Source organism: Musa acuminata, chromosome BXJ3-1 (genome assembly GCF_036884655.1).
Source record: "Musa acuminata AAA Group cultivar baxijiao chromosome BXJ3-1, Cavendish_Baxijiao_AAA, whole genome shotgun sequence".
NCBI classification, from domain to species: Eukaryota; Viridiplantae; Streptophyta; class Magnoliopsida; order Zingiberales; family Musaceae; genus Musa; species Musa acuminata.
In genome coordinates, this window is record NC_088349.1 from 11131873 (window position 1) to 11151249 (window position 19377).

Here is a 19377-nt window from a genome sequence, read left to right on the forward strand (position 1 = left end):
TTGACCACGTTGAGGCAGCCCATGCGGGGGTGGGGGGGCGTCTCCTTCTCTCGGGAGACCAACATCTCCAGTCCGAACTCCTCTTTCTTTAACCGTATTCTTTATGACCGGCATTTCGATCTTGATATCATCACATTTCGTCCTTGAATTTAGACCCAACATATATATATATATACCCACACAGACACACTGATGTACCTGTGTATATACACACAATTATGGCGTGTTTCAACCTCAATCGATAAAAACCCGATAGCGAAGGCCCAAACATACGCTATGGCCCAACCGACCCTAAATGGAGTGTGGCCCCTTTTCGACTTCCCTCTCCCACTCGATCCCTCGCCACTGCTGCGGCGATATTGGCGACGCTCGGGCAGACAGGTGATCTTCGCAACGCTTAGACTCCGGCAGCGCTCTCCAAGGCCTGGTAAGAGCCGCTCCTCCTCCACGTCGCTTGTGAGCTCGGCCGGTTGTTTATAGTCTCCGATCTCCAGACTCTGCAGCGCTCTCCAAAGCGGCCCTTCCTCACTTTTCCTCGCTTGCGAGATTGGTTCTTGATATTTAGGGTCTTGGATTCCATCTTTTTTGTCCCTCTCATCTCCAGTCTCCCTCCAGGCTGCAATGCTCTTAATAACGTGGTAAAACCCTCTCTCCCTCGTGAGCCGGTTCTTGATGGTTAGGGTCTGGGTCGACTGTTCTACGGTTTCGATCGCGATCGCTACACGGCGTCTGTATATTAGGGTTGTCTCCTACTCGATCCATCGCCGGCATCACCCTAAGCGAGCGTTCCCGGTCCAATTTCGAGTGAGGGTTTGGCTTCCTGCATATGAAAGCTCTCTCTCGCTTTGCTTCTTGAGAGTCGTGAACACCATCTTACCGAACGTGATAGTTCTTGGTAATTTTTTTTAGTACGATTCCGATCTGTAGTTCGATTCTGTATGTTCTTGATCTTTCTGGATCATGGTCTTCTATTCGATGCCGATGAGAAGTTCTTGGTCCCCATTCCTTTGCCTGGTGGTCTTCTTGTTTGGAGATGGCGTTAGTTGAGTCTATTGCAGGTTCTGATGCTTATAGTTCCTCTTGGCACGATTCGATCTTCTGTTTAAGTCTTTCCGTTCTTCGTCTCCATGGATCTTGATTATGGTGTTATTCCTTGTGAGAAGGCTTTGTTCCCCATTCTTTCGTTATGTGTGCAGTCTTGAGCGCCTATAGTGCTGGTATTGCTTGGTGGTCTTCTTATACGAAGATGTAGTTAGTTAGGTGTACTGTGTATTTCTTTTCATGAGAGACTGACCCCATTCTGATCTGTTGGCTCATTGGGCACCAAAATGGACACTTCATGATTTTGATTGAATCATTCTTTTTCTTTTACATTAGTTTCTTTTTCATTTCGATAGAAAGTTGGTAGCTGATAAGGGATCATTTGATCGGCTTTGAGCAATTGTTGGCTTTGAGCGATGGATGTACCCCTGTGGTTTTATCCTTTCGGAGCATGTGAACTCCAAAAACATCTACGAGAGTAAGGAAGATCCAACGGACGTATAAGCCCTTGGTTTCTATACTTCTTAACCAATGTAGACTAAATGATCTTATCATGCTCCCTTATCAGTGGTTAAATGCAGACTAAATGATCCCTTATCAGTGGCTATTACTTTAAACTGCAACTGCCTCTTTTTTCTACTTTAAATCAAACCGATGTTTGATCACCAGCTCTATATCATATTACCTTTGTCCCCTCCTAAGTTCCTTGTGGATATCAGCTCTTGTTTGTTCTGTCTGTACAGCAATGTTGGACTTTGGATTATCAAAGGGCTTAGATGTAGCTACATATTAGTCACAGGAGGCTGGTGATTTAACTTGAAAGCAATGGTTGTTACATTCCACAATCCCAGTGCAGCTTCTAGCCTCGGGAAACTTAATGATTGCCTTCTTAAACCCGCAGTTATATGAAGGGTAAGGTTTTTGGATGCTTTGTTAAGTACGGAATTATGCTGGTGCTTTAACTATGGTGGCATCTCATCTTTGAATGGATTTTCTTAAGTTATCAAGCTTCAAAGGATGGCATTGCTATGTACATCGAGCGCACTAGATGCAGCTCCATCGTCGGATCATATCAATGTAGCTAGGTGGTACAACAATCACATTGATCCTCTGTTTAAGTTGTGGTATGTGCTTGAACTTGGTTTAGTTTATTTGAACACAGGAGTCATACGGGTCATGCTGTTTGACCTGTATGATCTGATAGTAGTGGCATCTCTGAGGAAGACAAGGCTGCGAAAATTAAGACATCTGCGACTGAGGAAGCCTCGTCCTTTGCTGCTGTTATTGACAAGGTGATTTTGAAACTCTTAATGGCTTGTGGTGCACAAAATTCCTCAAAGGATATTATATATATATATATATATATATATATATATATATATATATATATATATATATATATATATATATATATATATATTCATTGAATTTAAAATTTTATTTGAAGGATTGGTTTGGCACGTAGATATATTCTTTGCAAAACAAATTACACAAATATTTAACAATCTCTTGTGGAATCCAATGTTCCATGGGAATAGTGGTGGTAGATAAATTGATGATTTATTTATTTTTTTATTTTTAATCACAAAGTTACAAATTCATGTTTGGAGGCAGCTGAAGAGCGTGGATCATCGGCAAAGAAGAAATAAGGCGAGTTTGATACATGTTTTTTGAGTATTTCATTCTATAGTTGTTGATCGGGTCTCTGTGTTTCAAGATATGTATCCTAATCAACAACAATGTTTGTAATCTTCTAGTTGTACGAACATGGCACGAACCTACGCTCTTTCAGTTGTTTTATTGTCATCACAAACTTAACATTCTTATGGACAGCTGGAGAGTCTGCGGCACTTTAATAAAGGACCCCTTACCATGATTTTTGCCATTTGGGGTCAGTTTGTAAATAAATATATAAATTCTTTATAATAGAGTGTCATATATATATATATATGTATATATGTATATTAACAGTTCTCCAATCTTAAGCTATGACAAATTGTCTTTTAAGATGGTTTATCATATCACTAGTTAAATATTGATAGTTGAATGCAAAAAATATATATAATTTTTTTTTATTAGAGAAGATATAGGGTGATTAAGATATATATACAACTATTTAATTTTTTAATTCTACACTTCTTATAATATATGTACAGATTTGTTAATTAAAATTTATATATGTACTAATTTATTTTTTTTAATTCTAAAATAATATTTTTAATTATGAGATTATGAAATCTTCTAATTATAAAATTCAGTAAGTGTTAAACAACCATCTAAATCAATCAATCGACGTAACTATTGTAATCTCGTCATTTGACAATTGTGAATGCACGTCTAGAACATTCACGATATTGTTAATTAATGGCTCCTTCAGTCTCTCTCTCTCTCTCTCTCTCTCGCTCTCTCATATACACATCATAGTTGGACGTTTTACGGAATGACAGACCGACATGGATGCTCAAAACCATGGGAAGAGGCGTCGTCGTCGTTCACGCCGGTTATCTTGGGGGGATGGCGTCAGGTGCAGCCTCTCCACATTCTGTAGTGCCCACCTCTGGAAATCGTCAGTAGACGCCAACTCCATGAGGCCTTTCCTGGTCTCCTCCTTTGTAAATGCATCCCACTCCTCCCTCGTGTAACGCCTCCTCCCGGGGATGCGATGGAACGTGGAGCAGTAGTTGTCCTTGAGCAATATCTCTGGCGAGGGCGTCGACCTCCGCCCTGCACAAGCAGGCAGCAACGGCGCTCTCCACAGATACTAATGGTAGTGTCTCAATCAGAAATTGTGCAAGAAGTGCAAACCTGAAGATGAAACCAGTTCAAAATCATCTTGAGGGTGGTCGGATGGCCAAAGTTCATCTCCTCTTCTTCGAATGGGCCTGGTCATTCGCCTGAAAGTTAAAATCATCACTAGCAGCTTAGCTCATTCATTAAAGCTTGTATTTGAAAGCCCAAAAGAGTTCAAACATGATGAATTTAGTCTTTTCCCAGACTCAGTTACTACATCTGAAATCAATAAAAGAAGTAATTTTTAGCCCCCAACAACATCGGCCCGCTCTGTCATGGATGCTTCTTAACATTGATATGCAAGGAATTTCACATAAGGTTGAATTTAACAATTAAATGAAGGGAAACCATCGTGACAAGCCAGATAATGGAAATTACACCCGTGTGGATGACAAGCCAGACGAGACTCATTACTGGTTTTCTGTGGCAACCATTGTATTTGTTTGTCATCAATGTGCCGATAGTCATCATGCATAATCATATAAGAATGAGAGAAGAAGTCACAGGGTGCAGAGAATCATATGCATGGTCTAAAGTTTTTGGTATTCTCAATAGTGGTGGTTCAGAAGATGATGATGTTTGATGCAGAAAAAATTACTCACAAAACCATACAATCTACCACTAACTTTGCAAGGCAACATGTTCAGCTCAATATTTCCAAGAATATATGTATCAGCTTACCTGAATATGCGTCGTAAATATCGTAATCTTTTTCTCTTCGTTATAGCCAGTATACTAATAGTAAGACCTAGTATCTCTGCTGCAAAAAGAGCATCCAAAGAGCTCTACACAAAAGGGGGAGTAATAACTTCAGGAATTATCTTGGAAACAACACAAAGGATACTCCATAGTGTAAAGAAGGTGGAAGCAGCAGCTTCAACATAGTTTTAAAAGAAAAAAAACTGGAAGCCAAAGAAATACCTGAAGTATTAGAACTGCAGAAAGTATCAGCGTTGCCCATTCAATAAAATAAGCAACACTAGAATCAACCATTCCTTCCTCTGTCAATACAAATTTCCGGACACCCCAATAACCAAACCAAGCCCCAGCTAACACAAGGCATACAAGAAGCAATATGACCAACTGGAGAATGGAAAATGGTAAAATTTAATATTAGTCCACCAGGAACATATCATATATAGAGAGAGAATAATAAGCAAAGGTTCTCAGCTACAGTTGCTATATGTAACTGGTTATCAACAAAAGATGACTAATGAACTATCAGAGAAAGAATTACATATAAGACAAGAAGTTCCCCTTTACTTTTATAAATAAAATGGAAATACAGATATATATATATATATATATATATATATATATATATATATATATATATATATCATCATCATCATCATTTATCAATCAACTTCTATGCTTAATTTGCTAGGGACAAAGTTCATTAAGACAGAATATTAAAACATTACATCACTAAGAATACGAACTGCAAACAATGGGAAATTTGTAAATATACAAAAAGAATCAGCTTTAAGCATTAGGCCACGATAGAACACAACTATCTAAAGCATAAAGAAAGAAAGAAACTTACATACAGGATAGTGCATGTCTTCACTAATTCCTATCTCAACAAGTATAGTTCGCAAGAATCCAGATAGATAACCAAGAAGAAAGGTCCCAACGCCAAGCTGCCAAAGCAAAACAAGATGATATTGCATCTAAGTACAAAGAATAATTGAGTGTGTAAAGTTGTAGAACTCACGATGGATGAATAAAGATATATAGCTAGTGAGCTCCTTCGTCCTGTTGGCAATAGCCTCATGCCCTATAAAGAAACCATACAAGACATGATAAGTAAACTGGAATACCTAGGCACAAATTAAACTTTACCCTATTTCATATTCAAAGCAAATCTCATATAAGCCTTGCTATATTTGCCTAACTTATATTTGATGTTTGAAAGATAAATTTAGATGTTTTTAATGTATTATTTTATCTCAATATAGGCATGACCAGTATGAGATAATTTTGTTTCCCTGTCAAGAGCAGGTAAAGCAATTCCCTTTGGGGATTAGCAAACCGTCAGAGGTGACTGGACGGTTTCTCCATCCGCTATTGGGAGAAACATATCCTTACTTTGGCGGGTGAAAAACATCACTCCATCTGCTGTTGAAAGTAGCCTCCTAGTATCACTAGGCCGGATTCCAGTGGAAAGCAAACCTTCATCTACCACTAGGTGATCCAATTATACTTTATTCTTAAGTGGACAACACTATGTTTCTCAAATAAAGCACATGGCTAATTTTGATTTATATTTGATGAATAAATAAATTATAATAAATATTTATAATTTATGCATATTAATAAAATGATGTTTATTTACTTGGCTCTTGATGCACCTGTGGAAAGATGTTGTATCCTATAAAAACAAAAAATAAAAATCCTGTTCAGAAAATCCCTCAAAAGAAGAGATGAAATCATTCAAAAGAGGAAAGCTTCATTTGTTTTAGCTTGTTTGAAAAGAAGAAGAGGAGATAATATGAATCCTGTTCAGAAAATCCCTCAAAAGAAGAGATACGATGCATGAATAGCAATGACTTGAAATCATTCTCTCCTTTGACAATTAAATGTGAAGCTTCTTGTCTATATACAACGATCAACTTTAACAACTTGAATACAGTCAGCAACCAGACAAGAAGATCACAAGCTGCTAGAACAACTTAAGTAATAACAGCTTACCTACTCAAACTAGCATTTCCAATGTTTTGTTCTATAGTTGCCATCAAGGAACAAGGAGAAAAGAAGCACATATATTATTTGAAGCTTATCAAGTTATGTGAGACCATTGAATGCAAATTAGACATCACTAAATTCAATAAAGAATCTAAGAGGCAAAAAAAAACTGTTCATAAATCAGGGAATGTAAAATAAACTACAGAAATAGTTATACCAACATATGAGAAGTTATGAGCTCAGTAGATTTCAGAAATAATTTATTAGATAAACAATTACCTGAAAAAGGATGACAAGCATCACCACTATGATCCCTAAGGTCATCGCACCACCGTAATAGAAGACCACTGACTCGCTCAGACTATGAGCTGCTGCCATCATAACCATCCCCAATACTAGAAAGACCAAACGATGTACCAGAAATTCTGCAAGACATATGATCGAACATGTTAACCGCCATAATCAAGAACCAGGGATAACCCCAGAACCCAAATGCGTCATCGATTCAAGAATAGGAAAACTGGCACCTTCTTCGGTTGAGACCTCAATCGATCTTGATGGGTCCGGTGGCATCCGTATGTCCAAGATCCTGTGCTCGTATGGAGACATCGATTTGACCCAAGTAGTCTTGGAGAGCTTCTGCCACTGCCCAGAGGGGCACATTCCTAACCCGATGGACATGTTCCTTCCAAGAACCCCAAATAAAAGACGTCAACGGACGATACAAGAATCGACAATAGCAAATAAGAAGAGCTAGGGTTTACTTGTGGAAACAGATCTCGACGGTCTGGATGCGGAAGAGGGTGTCGCCTTCGTCGACGGAGACCCTGACCTTGAGCGCTCGGGGGTATTTGGAGGGGTGACGGAGCCGCGAGAAGCCGTGGATGTGGACGCGGTTGCAGGACAGGGCGGCGCCGGGGCGGGCGCCGGGGGAGCCTTCCACGGTGCGGGCTGGGGGCAGGACGATCTTGGAAGGGTGGGCGACGACTGCCTCCAAGAACAAGAACAAGAACAAGAACAAGTGGGATTAGAACGGCCGGCTCTCGGAGATGAGGAGTAAAGACACAAGTACAAAGGAAGGGTGTGGTTCGTTACCCGAGACATCGTCATCCGCGACGGCGACGGAGACGGAGACGGAGGAGGAGCCTGAGATCAAGAACAAGAAGCCGGTGACAAGGAAGAGAAAAGGGCAATAGAGCGGGGGACGCACGGAGCACCGCATCAGTTGTCTTGGTGTTACCGCATCGGTCGTCTTGGTGTTGCGTGTTATGCACCGGGTTCGGGGGCATATAACGCGAAGGTTCTTTCCGGCCTGGGAGCGTCCGGCCCCACTCACCCATTCTACCAGGTGATCCTCACCGTCAATCCTGCCAAAGAGTGCCATTCGCGGTGAAGATCATCGGGACCCACAAACGGGCCCCCTACTCCCAGAACAGGATTCCAGCTTTTCTGGACACCCACACGTAGCAATACGACTTTGACTTGGTCAACTGAGAACATATATCCGCGATGCACCAACCCGGCCTAATTTGATTGGATTTGACCGGCATTGACCACAAAAAAGAGATGGATATATGATTAATATAAACAAAGATTAAAATTTTCTGTCATCAAAGCCCTTTTACTAAGCAGATGAAGCTACTGAGTCGACGAGACCATCAAGCGTATTGCAGAGGTGGTCGGAGTGCGGTGTCTTTGCAGGGAGAGGCAAAGAGACGGCGGCGTACCGAGGAAGTCGAAGCTCAAAAGTCAAAATCATTAGAACATATCTTCAGCGGGTACCAAAGCCTCCAAAACCATGAGAGCTTTTCAAGATGCCAAAACATCGGAATCAAACGAGTAAACGACAAACATACGGAGAACGCTCTTTTGTCTGCCACCATGTTTGATCCACAGCAGAATACTACAACAGATCGCAAGGAGGACAACAGAGACGACACTGCTGCTTCTGCTTCGCCTTTGCTGATGCATATGCTCTAGAAGAGACGTAAAAAGTAGCTCAGCTTCCGACCTCGGCAATGCTCCGCAAGGCTGGCCTCCACCGCCCACGCCGTGCCGGTGCTGCTCCACCAGCTCTGGCCCTCGTTGTCCGGGTGGCGGCGGTGGTTTCCGCCGCCATCATCCCGCGCACCACCTCCTCCAGCTCTGTAGCCGCTTTTGCTTCCTCCTCCACCTTCACTCACGACGTAAAAGGAAGAACAAGAAAGCTTGCCGGTGAAGAAATCAGTGAAGGGCAAGAAAAACATACTGTCGCCGGTGACCCGACGGGCTCGAACACTCGACGTGACTGATGCCGCCGGCCTCCGGCAGAGGCGGCGCCGCTGCCGTTTCCTCTAGTGGAACTGGAGGACGTCATCTCCGTCGGTTTCGCTAGCAGGCGACTCAGCCTGACGTGCCTCTTCGACGCAAACTCCCTCGGTACGTCTGCAACAATGAAAGGCCTCCCCGTCTCTCAATCCCAGCAATAGGAAGAAGGAGATTGAGCAGATCAAAGAGAGGCGGACAGAGGCACCGAAACCTTCGCACCTTGGAAGCTGACGAGGCGGTAGACATGGCCGATGTGGAGCGTGTCGTTAGCACGGAGCAGCCTGAGGTGTTTCACCCTCGCGCCGCGGCCACCGCCGCTGTCATGACAAGCGGAGGAGGAGGCGGCGGCGGAATTCAGCGCTGAAGGAGGAGGCGCGACGATGATGACGGCCACGTAGTGGCCCGGGTTGGCTGCCATGACTTGGCTGGCTGTGAGGGACCAATACGCTCTCTCCACTCTGCCTCCCGGGTGTTGGATCACCACCGTCGCCGCCTCCGCCGCTTGGCAATTCCCCATCTCTCTCCCTTTCACCTCCTCCTCCTTCCCACTTTACGTGTGCGCAGTACCGCAGAACACCGACTTCTATAGTATTTGATTGGATGAGTAATATATATGGATTGGACTATTTATGTATTTAGCTCAAATCTGATCTATTAAAAAAAATAGAGACGTGTGTGGCACGTGAGAATATCGAAAAGCTCTATAATCAACACTAACGATGATGATCGCACTAATAATATAGTATGATTTTAAGATTTTTATGAGCATAAACTTTATCGATTTTGATCCAAATTTTATATAGAGAATCCTTGATACAAGTTCTATAATCAACACTAACGATGATGATCGCACTAATAATATAGTATTCCGGACATCAAAAGGATGTGCAATGAGTGCTGTTTTTGCCATCACAGCATCATCTTCATCATCAGCATGTAGAGAGTCACCGACACATGCAGAGTGTGACGTAAATGACTAACACTAACACAACACACCGATATTGCACTTCGAAGCTGAAGATGATCTAAAAGGCATCTGCAGATATCGTTCAACTCTAACTGGCCAAGCCAGTATACAGATTGGACACGTCTGGAACGGGTATCCGCAAGCAGTTCTGTGATGGGTTCAGGTGGGAAGAGGATTGACCTTTCGTGTGGTTTCTATCACTCCCGAGTCGAGTAGTCACAGCTTGCTTGTTGCAGGAAAACTGCAGATTCCTTTGCGTGTTATCATGAGAAACCGATGGGGATGAGTCCATGTACTTCTCTAACTCAATACTACATTCTAGTTAAGGTTTTAGATGATGCAGACAAGTGGTAGGATGAGGAAGAAGAATAAGAGTAAAGAAGATGTACCTCTCTCACTCAATGGTCTGTGAAACTACATTCTACTTCTGAGTTTTAAGATCACCAACGGAGATGAAATAGATGCAGATAAATAGGGTAACAAAATAGATGCAGATTGCCATGGTTGAAGTATCTTACAGACCAGTGTGTATGTACTGAATTTGCACTTATCGGAGCCACCCAAGTATGGTGGTATTTCCTACTCTAAAATAGTTTTTCTAGTTAGCTTTTGCTTTTGTTACGAGACATTGTTGCTACCGACCGCACAAGCTCGAAATGCAAGATAGAAATATAAGAATTCATAAATATCATCCCATTAGATTATAAATTCAAACTATATGAGATAATCTTTCTGATGGTATTAGAAAGATTATAAGTTCAAACTATAGTAAGCATACCAGAGAGACATTAAATCTAGCTGAGGACGAGGAAGAACTTTTTGGGCCTTGAGGGCTTTGTTGGATCAAATTAGATTGGATCAACCAGTGCTCCTCCTCTCTGATCACTCTGTCTTCTACATCATGGAGCCACGCATGTTTCCTACGCCAGTCATGCTGCTGCATCTGCTTTGGTCATCTCTTCGGCTAAGCATGTTCTCGGATTTACGAACAGTAGATGGATAACTACAGATCACATTTGGTAATCTGTTTCAGGAGAGGAAATGACTAAAGATCCGGTCCAAATCTCGGACGTTTTTTATCTGGGATCATTTGGTAACGGGATCAGACGCAGGTGGTAAACCTTCAAGTTGCTGTCATTGACAGTTCAAAAGCTCACTGCAGGCATCGGCCAATTCACTGACAACCCTCTCTTAATAGTTGGGGGCGCTGCAGACATACGGCACAAATGAAGGAGCTTGGACCAGATCATCAAAGAAAAAGAAGAGGATCATTGAAGCGAGTTCACGAGATGCTGTGATGTGGCGTGGGGCTGTCAAGTACCTCGCCCCCAGCCCCCCTCCTGTTCACTATTAATGGCAGCTATAGTTGAGCTGAAGCAGATGAGTACAGTTGGTACTGGTCAGTAATGGAGGCATTGCTCCCCAGATCATTCTATCACCACTGTTTTGGGGCAGTCTGTAACGGCAGGCAAGAAGGCAGCAGCTCAAGTTTGTGCTGTTGCTTTCGTTCTCGAGAAGCCAACGGGCTGTAGCAGCACAGCTCATCATCAATACGATGTGGAGCATCCAACATCGCTGCTACGGCAATCCATCATGCTGCTTCGTCTCACTCTCACTCGGTCCACCAGAGAATTGAAGGTGGCTTGGTCCACGAGCCAGAAAGAAGGCACCACAGCAGCACCACTTCTGGGAAGACACATGACCATCGGCTAGAATCCAAGCAAGAATTTATGATGGAGAAGGAGGTTAATCAGTGACCGAGTCAAAGTGTCTGAGGCAGGTTGACTGACCCAGGGCTGTCAAAATGGGTGGGCCTGATGCACAGCATGGCAGGTTAATTTGGTGGCCAAGCCAGGGGTGACATGGCTGGGTGACTGGCCTTCGCCCCCTCATGCAGAGATCCCAAGGCGGTGGCACAAACCAGCCTGTGTAACAGCACCTTCTGCATGCCCCCTCAGGAGAACAGGAGTGCCATGGGAGAGGGGTGGAAGGGAGGGGGGAGGGGAATCAGAGGTTGGGTAAATATGTTTTGTCTCTTCCTTGGGCTACTTTCTATGGCGAGGCTCTTTACTGCTACTGCTACTGCCACTGCCACTGATCTTTCAACCAGTGCCCTCCTTGTGGGTCCTTCAGAGCTGCCGTTGCCAGGGGCTCCTCACATGCCACTCCCCTCACTCTATCCAGCCTGGACCCTGCCTTTGTCTTGTCAATTCTCTCTTGCTGCCATTGAGCCCATGGCCCTCAAATTGGCTACAACCCTGTGGCCATTCTCCAAGAAAGAAAGAGAGAGAGAGAGAGAGAGAGAGGATAGGGTTTCAAAGCAGAGAAAACACCTCTTGACCTTTTTTATATCCTTCTCTTCTGCCTTGGACTCTCTGGAGGGCATTGGTGGGCATAGGTGAAACGGACCCCAAGCTATTTTATGTCATCAGTCGGGAGACTTTGGAGGATGCTGTCTCATACAACCCCACTGGTTGAAAACTTGGACCTTTTGTCTCTTAAATATGTATCAATATGTCGAGTGTTCTACATAGCTCCATTTGCTAAAACATTTCATCAAACATTGGCCATTTGTCCTCCTCTCATCGACTTCATGCATGGCGCTGAATCACCAATAGCAGTTGTATCACATGAACAGTCTCAGCTTTGGTTTCAAACAAAATAAAGATTCTGATGAGCACCTTCAACATTTCCTTTTGTCTCTTTTCATCTGTTTGCCAGCTCTGAGTAGCCATGTTTCTCCCGTATGGCTCACTGGGAAGGATTCAAAACACCAACTGGTTCTTTATAATATGTTCATCTTTTTGGACGTCCATAGCATGTTCATCTTCATAATGCTGGGGGAATTGTGTCTGATGAAGGAGAGCAGTACATTACACTTTGCATGGCAGTGAATGCTGGCGTTTTCACTATGGTACTATGGGCTGAGTGTATGGAGGGAGATTAAGCAGATTTCCAAAGAGTTAAACCTCTCCCAAAGTCATGGCAAAGTAACATGAAGAACTGTCAACCGGAGTTCATGCGTTCAAATGGTGGTTCCAATCAAGCATTTGCGGACACTTTCCATTGCTTCATGTCTTCGTCCATTGCATACCAACCTTTTGCTTTTGTTTCCCGGTCTGCGAATATGGACATCAAACAAAACACCAATTCCCTGATAGATGTCAGCCCCCAGTAGAACTCATGCGATGACTCCCCCCTCGGACAGAACCTAATGATGCAGTTCTTAACACAGATTTGCGTCTTGACCTTGGATGTGTTGAGGCCATAGGTTGAGTACAGTTAAATGTGGACTTTGCTTGCACAACAGCCAACAAAAGCAGCAGTGCTAAAATAGGGGTGGCACGTATAAATGGCTCCCATGTTCCTCCTAAAGGCGAAGGGACACAAAGAAGAAAGATAAAAGGAAAAGTAGAGGAAGAGGAACACAAGCCAAAAGAAGTTGTTCTTCTGAGGTTGCGGATGGCAAGTAAAGCTCCCCCTCCCCTAATGGAGCTGCAAGACACGAGAGTAGAGCAGAGTCCTATCACACTGGTCTCTTTCTCCTCCATGCCTAGAGCGGCAATAGCTTTGCTTGGTCACTACTTGACTGAGTGCAGATCACAAAACAAAATCAAACTCATTATGTACATTGTTGCACCTAAATCTTTCCTATGGATCATAAAACTAAAACGTAGCTTTCTATCAGATTCGATAAGACTCATTAATCCACGCAAGCTCCCTGCGGGACCCACAAATATGGTCACGGTCATGGGGAACAGCGTTCTCTGTTGCGACCGTCGCACTCGACCCTACAGGGGCACCACCGTGATTTGAGAATGCCGCGAAACGACGAAACGCTTCTTTTCCGTCCGCGTTCCCGCGCAATACGGTGCGCTGGCGTCCACATGTCGCATCAGTCATATCCGGCCGTTGACTAGGCCATACCTTTGAATGTGGGACGGTCCGGATCCGATCTCATTGGGTCGTTGTCGCAGTGACTTGCGCCAATTCCCCGTCCAGATCATCCACGGTCCATCAGTCGTCCATCGATCAGACGACAACAACGCGTCGGAAGATTTGGGACGGACGAGATCTCTCGACGAAGATGCGGTCGGACGGCCCCGCTGGTCCACCCAAAGGACCACAGCCTGGCGTCAGATCGCGGAACTTTCACGTGATAGATATTACCACTCCCGTCTTATCCCAACTCACGGTTGCATTTCGCATCCACATCAGCGGGAAGGGGTACACCGGAAATAAAAAGATGGGTGAGAGTATCGGTTTTAGGGACGCGTCATGGGGCGTCGTTGTTGTCGTCACTGCGGCAGAGGGCCCGCGTACGGAGTGGGGCCTGAGGCGATCCACCACGTGGGCCGCACGTATTGGCCCCCAAAATCTATAAGCTCCAACATTACCGGGAATTAGGAGGCAGAAGGGCCGGCTATCGAGATCCAAAATACCAAATCTGCCCCTGGGCCAAGTTCTTTATTCACCCCAACAACATATGATTAGTATTAAACCCTCGTTCAAAAAGAATTATTATGATAAATAAAGATGGGAGGGAGGGTCACAGTAAACAAAAAAGAAGAGATGCACTGAAATCCAACTCTGGTCTCACACCACAAAGCTATTTAAGTATTCGATAATGATGAGATTAATCGAGGTAGACACTGGATCGGAGATTAATTAGTAATTAAATACTCTTCCTTTGGGAGCAGCCGCACGTAGTGTCTGTACAGCGGTTCTCCCCGAGCCGGCGGCGCTTGGGAGGCGCCTCAGGGCGGACCGGAAGGCTGTGGGCGTCGAAGGTGGCGGCTTCGGCGGCGGACGGTAGCTGGGCAGCCGAGTCACAGCTGCCGCAGGCGGCGGCGTCGAGGACGGCCACGGGGCTCTGCGGCGGCGGCGGCGGCTCCTGCGGCTCGCGCGAGGCGTACGGCGTCTTGGTCCTCGACCGAGGCGCTGACGGACACGTGTCAATCAGGTAGTCCTCCATGAGCTGGCGACACCCGCTCACCACTTGCTGCTCTCCCGAAAAGGGAGAAGAAAGAGAAATAAAGAAATAAAGTTAGAAATAAAAGCAAAAAAGAGAGAGGGGGAAAAAAGGGCGATATTTTATTTAATTATTTTTTAAGAATTTCCGACAGTGGTCATTTACTGTCCGAATTGACCGGCATAAAGTTGCAGAACCGCGCCAAAATTCTGCGTCCGACCACCCCCGGTGAACGGTATCGCCCACCGCATGCCACACCTCCTATATTAATTGATCATTTATGTCACATATATCATTGTCGTTCATTTCCATAACAAGCCACTTTGATTTGTATCGATATATGTCATTCGTTGAAGTTTCTCATCAACTAAAATGGGAAAGAGTGGTGTATCGCTGTCAACGATGGGGGAGTGGGGGTGGAGACGGTAATCAGACAGTTAAAAGACAAAAAAGAAAAAGGAATTACCTTGTTCACCCACTCATCGGAACAGCGCAGCACATCGGCGCTGCCTCCGGCCGACGGATCGGCCACCTCGTCAGCCGCGCACAGTGCCGCCGCGGCCGCGATCGCCGACGGCCGGTACCCCAGGAAATCCACCACTGCCGCAGAAAGAAAAAGTAAAGCCAGTTGGTGCACGCATTTGGAAGCGGACTAAAAATGGGATCTTTTTTCATCTTAGTTGGGTGGATACCGCGGACGGAGGAGAGGATGAGGTCGGCGGCGCGGGAGAGGAGGGCGGAGGGACATGAGGGGACGAGGTGCGGGAGGAAGTCGAAAGGTGTGATGGCGCGCATGCGCCAGCCGAGGGCGGTCATGAGTAGGAGCTCCATGCGGCCGACGGTGTGGGGGTCGAATACGTAGCGCTGGTCGAGAATCTGTAGGTCCAGGAGCGACGGCACGTGCGTCTCCTCCATCTTCGCCGCCACCGAGACGCAGGCCACCGACAGCAGCTGCATCGGCCATCCTCCGCCGCTTCCCCCGTTCTCCAACCCCTTCGACCCAAACCAAAGCATGTACCATTCAGATTAGTGCTACCTACGGCGGATCAAACATGGACGCCGAATCCCCTCGGCGGAATGGCAACTCACCGGGAGGGAATGGGAGGAGAGGAAGCGGTCGAGATAGTTGACGGAAAGGTAGGCCGTCAACGCCCGGAACCTGTAGAGCTCGTTCACCTACGCAAGCAGATGACACACACTCATCTACCGGATACATAGTAACCAGAGGCGACGAGGAGAAAAAGGGAGTAACGTGCTTTAAGGATCCATTTGACGGCGTCGTGGCGGGCGGTGGCGTCGAGGGTGCGGGAGAGGAAGCGGGGGAGGTAGTCGGGGCGGGGCATGTGGTCCGTCTCCGCGGCGAGTAGGGATGCGAGGCCACGGCCATCGACGAGGGCGGAGGCGGTCGCGGGGCAGGCTGGGGCCCACTCGCTGGCAGCGACGGCGTGGTCGCGGTCCTCGCCGCCTGAGGCCACGGCGCTGGCGTCCTCGGTGCACAGAAGGTTGGAGGAGGAGAAGAAGTCCGGGGAGGGGGCCATGGGCGGGGGTGTTGTGGGCGTTTCCCGTCGTGGGGAAACGCGGGTCTGGGCATGGAAGGAGGGAGGAGGAGGTTGAAGAGTACACCCTCTCTGTCTCTCTCGCTCTCTCACGCACACATGGACAGAGGGAGAGAGACTGTGAAGATAGCAGCAGTGTAGTCCTTTTCTTCCTCCTTTGACGGCCGCTTTAGAGAGAGAGAAGACGTTTCTACGGAGTATATACTGTTATATATCCAATATATATATATATATATATATATATCTATACAAGTGCGATGGGACGCAAATCCTACGGAAACACCCTTCGGGGTCCTTCGAAACCGTTCGTGCCTCTTCCCATTTTAATCTCGACCGTCCTTTTCCGAATCCAAAAAAACAGCAAAAATGATCTGATCAGGACAGATGGACGGCCGAGATTAATAGATCAAACAATTTTCTCGATAGGCTGATTAATACACTTATTTTCTCTCTCTAACATATCTCGTGTTTTCATATTCTCCTTTCTTTTTATAATTTATTTATATATATATATATATATATATATATAATCTAATCTTTTAGAACGATCGTTTCCTTAAGCACGGAAAGAAGGGCTTTTGTTTTGCCACACGTGGTTTAATCAGGTGGATGAACGAGTTATGGCACAATACAAAACGTACTATCGAAGGTGCAATCTCATCCCCAAATCTCTCTCTCTCTCTCTCTCTCTACATAAATACATATATATGTAATCATTTTAACAAGGTGTGAAAGATAATTGCGTGCAAATATAAGACGTTAATTTCAAGGCAAAAAACTTGGTGTAAGAAAAGGATGAAAGAGAGACGTGAATTTGGCATCTAAAGGAGGAGTCAAAATGGTGAAATCTTCTCCTTAATTGGGTGTTTTTGTTGTGCAAAAGTGTTGCTTGTGATTTAGGCAGTGTTTTTCTGTCGTATGCTGCACAAATCAATATGCACGATAATTTCTTTATTGAGTTCCTTCCATAACCACTCTTTGAAGTGAAATCATTACATCACCGATATCTAAAAGCCTATAGTTTATGTTTGATCACATAATGCATGCCATTGTTATGCAAACTGTAAAAGGAATTATATGTGTATATATGGCACGAAATAATAATAATTTCTTTATTGAGTTCCATGAAATCACACATTCATTGAGCCGTCTCATTTATTATTTTTTTATGATTAATTTACTAATTTCATGGCACAGGTTTCGTATGTTTAAGTACTACTTAATGTTGCCACAACTAATCTAACTGAGCTTATATAAAATTGATTAATACCATTGATTTTTAGTGTTTGAAAAGATTATATATGATTCATTTGAACATACTAGTATTTGAATCATCCATTTGATTCACATACAAACAAACCAAATAATCTTATCTGTACTAAAAAAATTAGATTTAGAGTCCCTGAAATATATTTTTTTCCTCTTTATGTGAATCAAATAATATATAGTTTAATATCAAATATATAGTAAATAATCAAACAATACAGGGCAATCACAAAATAAGATTTATGTAAAAAAATCCTTCAATGTGAAAAAAAAAAATCACAGACCAATCTTTCATAATAAAATAATAAGATTAATTAACTACACGATATAAGAATCATATGAAAAATAAGAAAATAGGAAGAAAAATTAAGGAAAAATTAATATCTTAAGTATCCACACTAATTAATTTAGAGAGCTTGATATCTGAATCAAAATTAATTTTGTAAAATAATTTTCAAATCTCTCTACCATTAGTTTTGCTCATCTAAAACATATAAGATTAGTGTTCTAATTTTAATTAGCCTCATAGCCCCCATCACTTAAATCATGGGTGGGACCACCCAACAAGGTGGATGACATGATGATGAGATAATCTTTCTAATCATTTGTTTTTGTTATTAATAGAAAGTGCTATCCACGTTTACGAATATTTCACATTTCTTGGATTTGATATCATAAGCTTTTGCAAGAACAGAGCAAGATGTTTACGATATTAATATGCTATCTTCAAGTATAATAATCCAGAAATCATATTACCAAGTTGCTCTCAAGTGCATTCTCTCTCCTGCTAATACTCTAAGCTCTATGGCGTTCGGATATATCCCTCCATGCTTATAATCAATATTAACTAGATTATAAATATAATATATATATATATATATATAGAGAGAGAGAGAGAGAGGCGGGAATGAGTTGGGCACTTGAAACCCACGGGCGATCGTATGGTGCGTACTTGTGCATCGAATCAAGAGCCTCGAGTACAAGCTTTATATTTATCTTCTTAAATCAAAATAAATAGGAACGTGATCCACTGAGTCTGACTTTAAATTATGGTTTGACCCATAAATCATCGAGGAGTTTAATTTACTTTATTCTTCTTGCTCAGTAATATGGTACCGTCCGAGCTGACCCTTCAGTCTGCTGTTTCCCAGATCACTTTTTTTTATTTGGACCAAAATTCAAATCAACAATATTTGAAATGAGATGAATACTAAGTTTTTAGAAATAATTATATCATGATATTATTAGGCAAAGCTTTACTAAAGTAAGTGATCTACTGGTACATGCAAGGCTAAATAAATCAGCTTTAATATGTCAATCAACTTGATAACATGATCCAATGGTCTCATTAAGAATCTAGCTTTCACTCGATAACACGATCGAGCTAAAGCTCTTTGATGAATTAATAATGATCAGATCTCGAGGAGACACACCCCTTGACTCCTCCGTATTTGTAGGAGCCTCGTATATTGGGTATATTCAAATATAGGTTATTGGCTTGTGTTAGTACTGTCAACGACTCATCGAATAATGTTACATTTTGTAACTCCACTTTCCTTGAAAGTTTCTAAGTCAGCGCATGCATCATTAACTCAGCCATGCACGCGCGCATGCAATCATGGACGAGAGGGAGATGAGAACCAGAGAGTACCCTTCCCTCGTCAACCTTTTGTTTCCAGGTTCCCATTGCATGATTAAGGGGCACCATGTTCTACTAGTTCAGGCCATCTAGGCTGGCTTCGTATGGACCCATTTCCTCATTGTTTGAGTGACAAAATGATGTGTTGCAT

At 43.7% G+C, this 19377-nt stretch overlaps 3 protein-coding genes and 1 long non-coding RNA gene across 8 annotated transcripts; 1 reads left to right on the plus strand and 3 right to left on the minus strand.

Annotated features, from left to right (window-relative positions):
- The first annotated feature begins 243 nt into the window (after positions 1-243).
- On the plus strand, positions 244-2917 carry LOC135629097 (uncharacterized). 3 transcript variants are annotated; one of them, XR_010493157.1, is made up of 5 exons: positions 247-427; positions 1785-1953; positions 2042-2126; positions 2204-2333; positions 2656-2917. It is a non-coding gene; the product is annotated as an uncharacterized LOC135629097 (long non-coding RNA). The 3 variants fall into 3 exon arrangements; XR_010493156.1 differs by having other exon boundaries at positions 244-427; positions 2042-2333; XR_010493155.1 differs by having other exon boundaries at positions 270-427; positions 2042-2917.
- Positions 2918-3318: 401 nt separating this feature from the next.
- LOC135628624 (uncharacterized) lies at positions 3319-7918 on the minus strand. Of its 3 annotated transcripts, none has more exons than XM_065135406.1 (10): positions 7615-7918; positions 7284-7506; positions 7047-7204; positions 6799-6944; positions 5549-5611; positions 5382-5474; positions 4753-4914; positions 4513-4616; positions 3847-3935; positions 3319-3765 (listed from the first exon to the last, which is right to left on the minus strand). In XM_065135406.1, the coding sequence occupies exons 1-10, from the start codon at positions 7901-7903 to the stop codon at positions 3503-3505; spliced, it is 1590 nt and encodes a 529-aa protein (XP_064991478.1). In that variant the 5' UTR covers positions 7904-7918; the 3' UTR covers positions 3319-3502. The 3 variants fall into 3 exon arrangements, with proteins under 3 accessions (XP_064991478.1, XP_064991479.1, XP_064991480.1); XM_065135407.1 differs by having other exon boundaries at positions 3319-3791; XM_065135408.1 differs by having other exon boundaries at positions 3319-3802.
- A 275-nt stretch (positions 7919-8193) lies between these two features.
- LOC103994910 (uncharacterized) lies at positions 8194-9390 on the minus strand. Its single transcript, XM_009415376.3, has 3 exons — positions 9046-9390; positions 8768-8943; positions 8194-8692 (listed from the first exon to the last, which is right to left on the minus strand). Exons 1-3 carry the CDS (start codon positions 9341-9343, stop codon positions 8519-8521), a joined length of 648 nt encoding a protein of 215 aa, XP_009413651.2. The 5' UTR covers positions 9344-9390; the 3' UTR covers positions 8194-8518.
- Positions 9391-14384: 4994 nt separating this feature from the next.
- LOC135628486 (cyclin-D2-1-like) lies at positions 14385-16486 on the minus strand. Its single transcript, XM_065135164.1, has 5 exons — positions 16022-16486; positions 15855-15941; positions 15458-15758; positions 15232-15365; positions 14385-14795 (listed from the first exon to the last, which is right to left on the minus strand). The coding sequence occupies exons 1-5, from the start codon at positions 16301-16303 to the stop codon at positions 14469-14471; spliced, it is 1131 nt and encodes a 376-aa protein (XP_064991236.1). The 5' UTR covers positions 16304-16486; the 3' UTR covers positions 14385-14468.
- Between the last annotated feature and the right edge of the window lie 2891 nt (positions 16487-19377).

What these genes read in the sequence shown, in the direction of transcription:
- LOC135628624 (XM_065135406.1), bottom strand. Translation starts at nt 7,903, where the DNA reads ATGGCACTCTTTGGCAGGATTGACGGTGAGGATCACCTGGTAGAATGG. An exon ending in TATATCTTTATTCATCCATC is followed by an intron (nt 5,475 to 5,548) that starts GTGAGTTCTACA and finishes TTGCTTTGGCAG; the next exon opens with CTTGGCGTTGGGACCTTTCT. An exon ending in GTGAAGACATGCACTATCCT is followed by an intron (nt 4,915 to 5,381) that starts GTATGTAAGTTT and finishes TCCATTCTCCAG; the next exon opens with TTGGTCATATTGCTTCTTGT.
- LOC103994910 (XM_009415376.3), bottom strand. Translation starts at nt 9,343, where the DNA reads ATGGGGAATTGCCAAGCGGCGGAGGCGGCGACGGTGGTGATCCAACAC. An exon ending in CCGCCTCGTCAGCTTCCAAG is followed by an intron (nt 8,944 to 9,045) that starts GTGCGAAGGTTT and finishes TCATTGTTGCAG; the next exon opens with ACGTACCGAGGGAGTTTGCG. An exon ending in CCGTCGGGTCACCGGCGACA is followed by an intron (nt 8,693 to 8,767) that starts GTATGTTTTTCT and finishes TCGTGAGTGAAG; the next exon opens with GTGGAGGAGGAAGCAAAAGC.
- LOC135628486 (XM_065135164.1), bottom strand. Translation starts at nt 16,303, where the DNA reads ATGGCCCCCTCCCCGGACTTCTTCTCCTCCTCCAACCTTCTGTGCACC. An exon ending in CCGTCAAATGGATCCTTAAA is followed by an intron (nt 15,942 to 16,021) that starts GCACGTTACTCC and finishes CTGCTTGCGTAG; the next exon opens with GTGAACGAGCTCTACAGGTT. An exon ending in TCTCCTCCCATTCCCTCCCG is followed by an intron (nt 15,759 to 15,854) that starts GTGAGTTGCCAT and finishes TTTGGGTCGAAG; the next exon opens with GGGTTGGAGAACGGGGGAAG.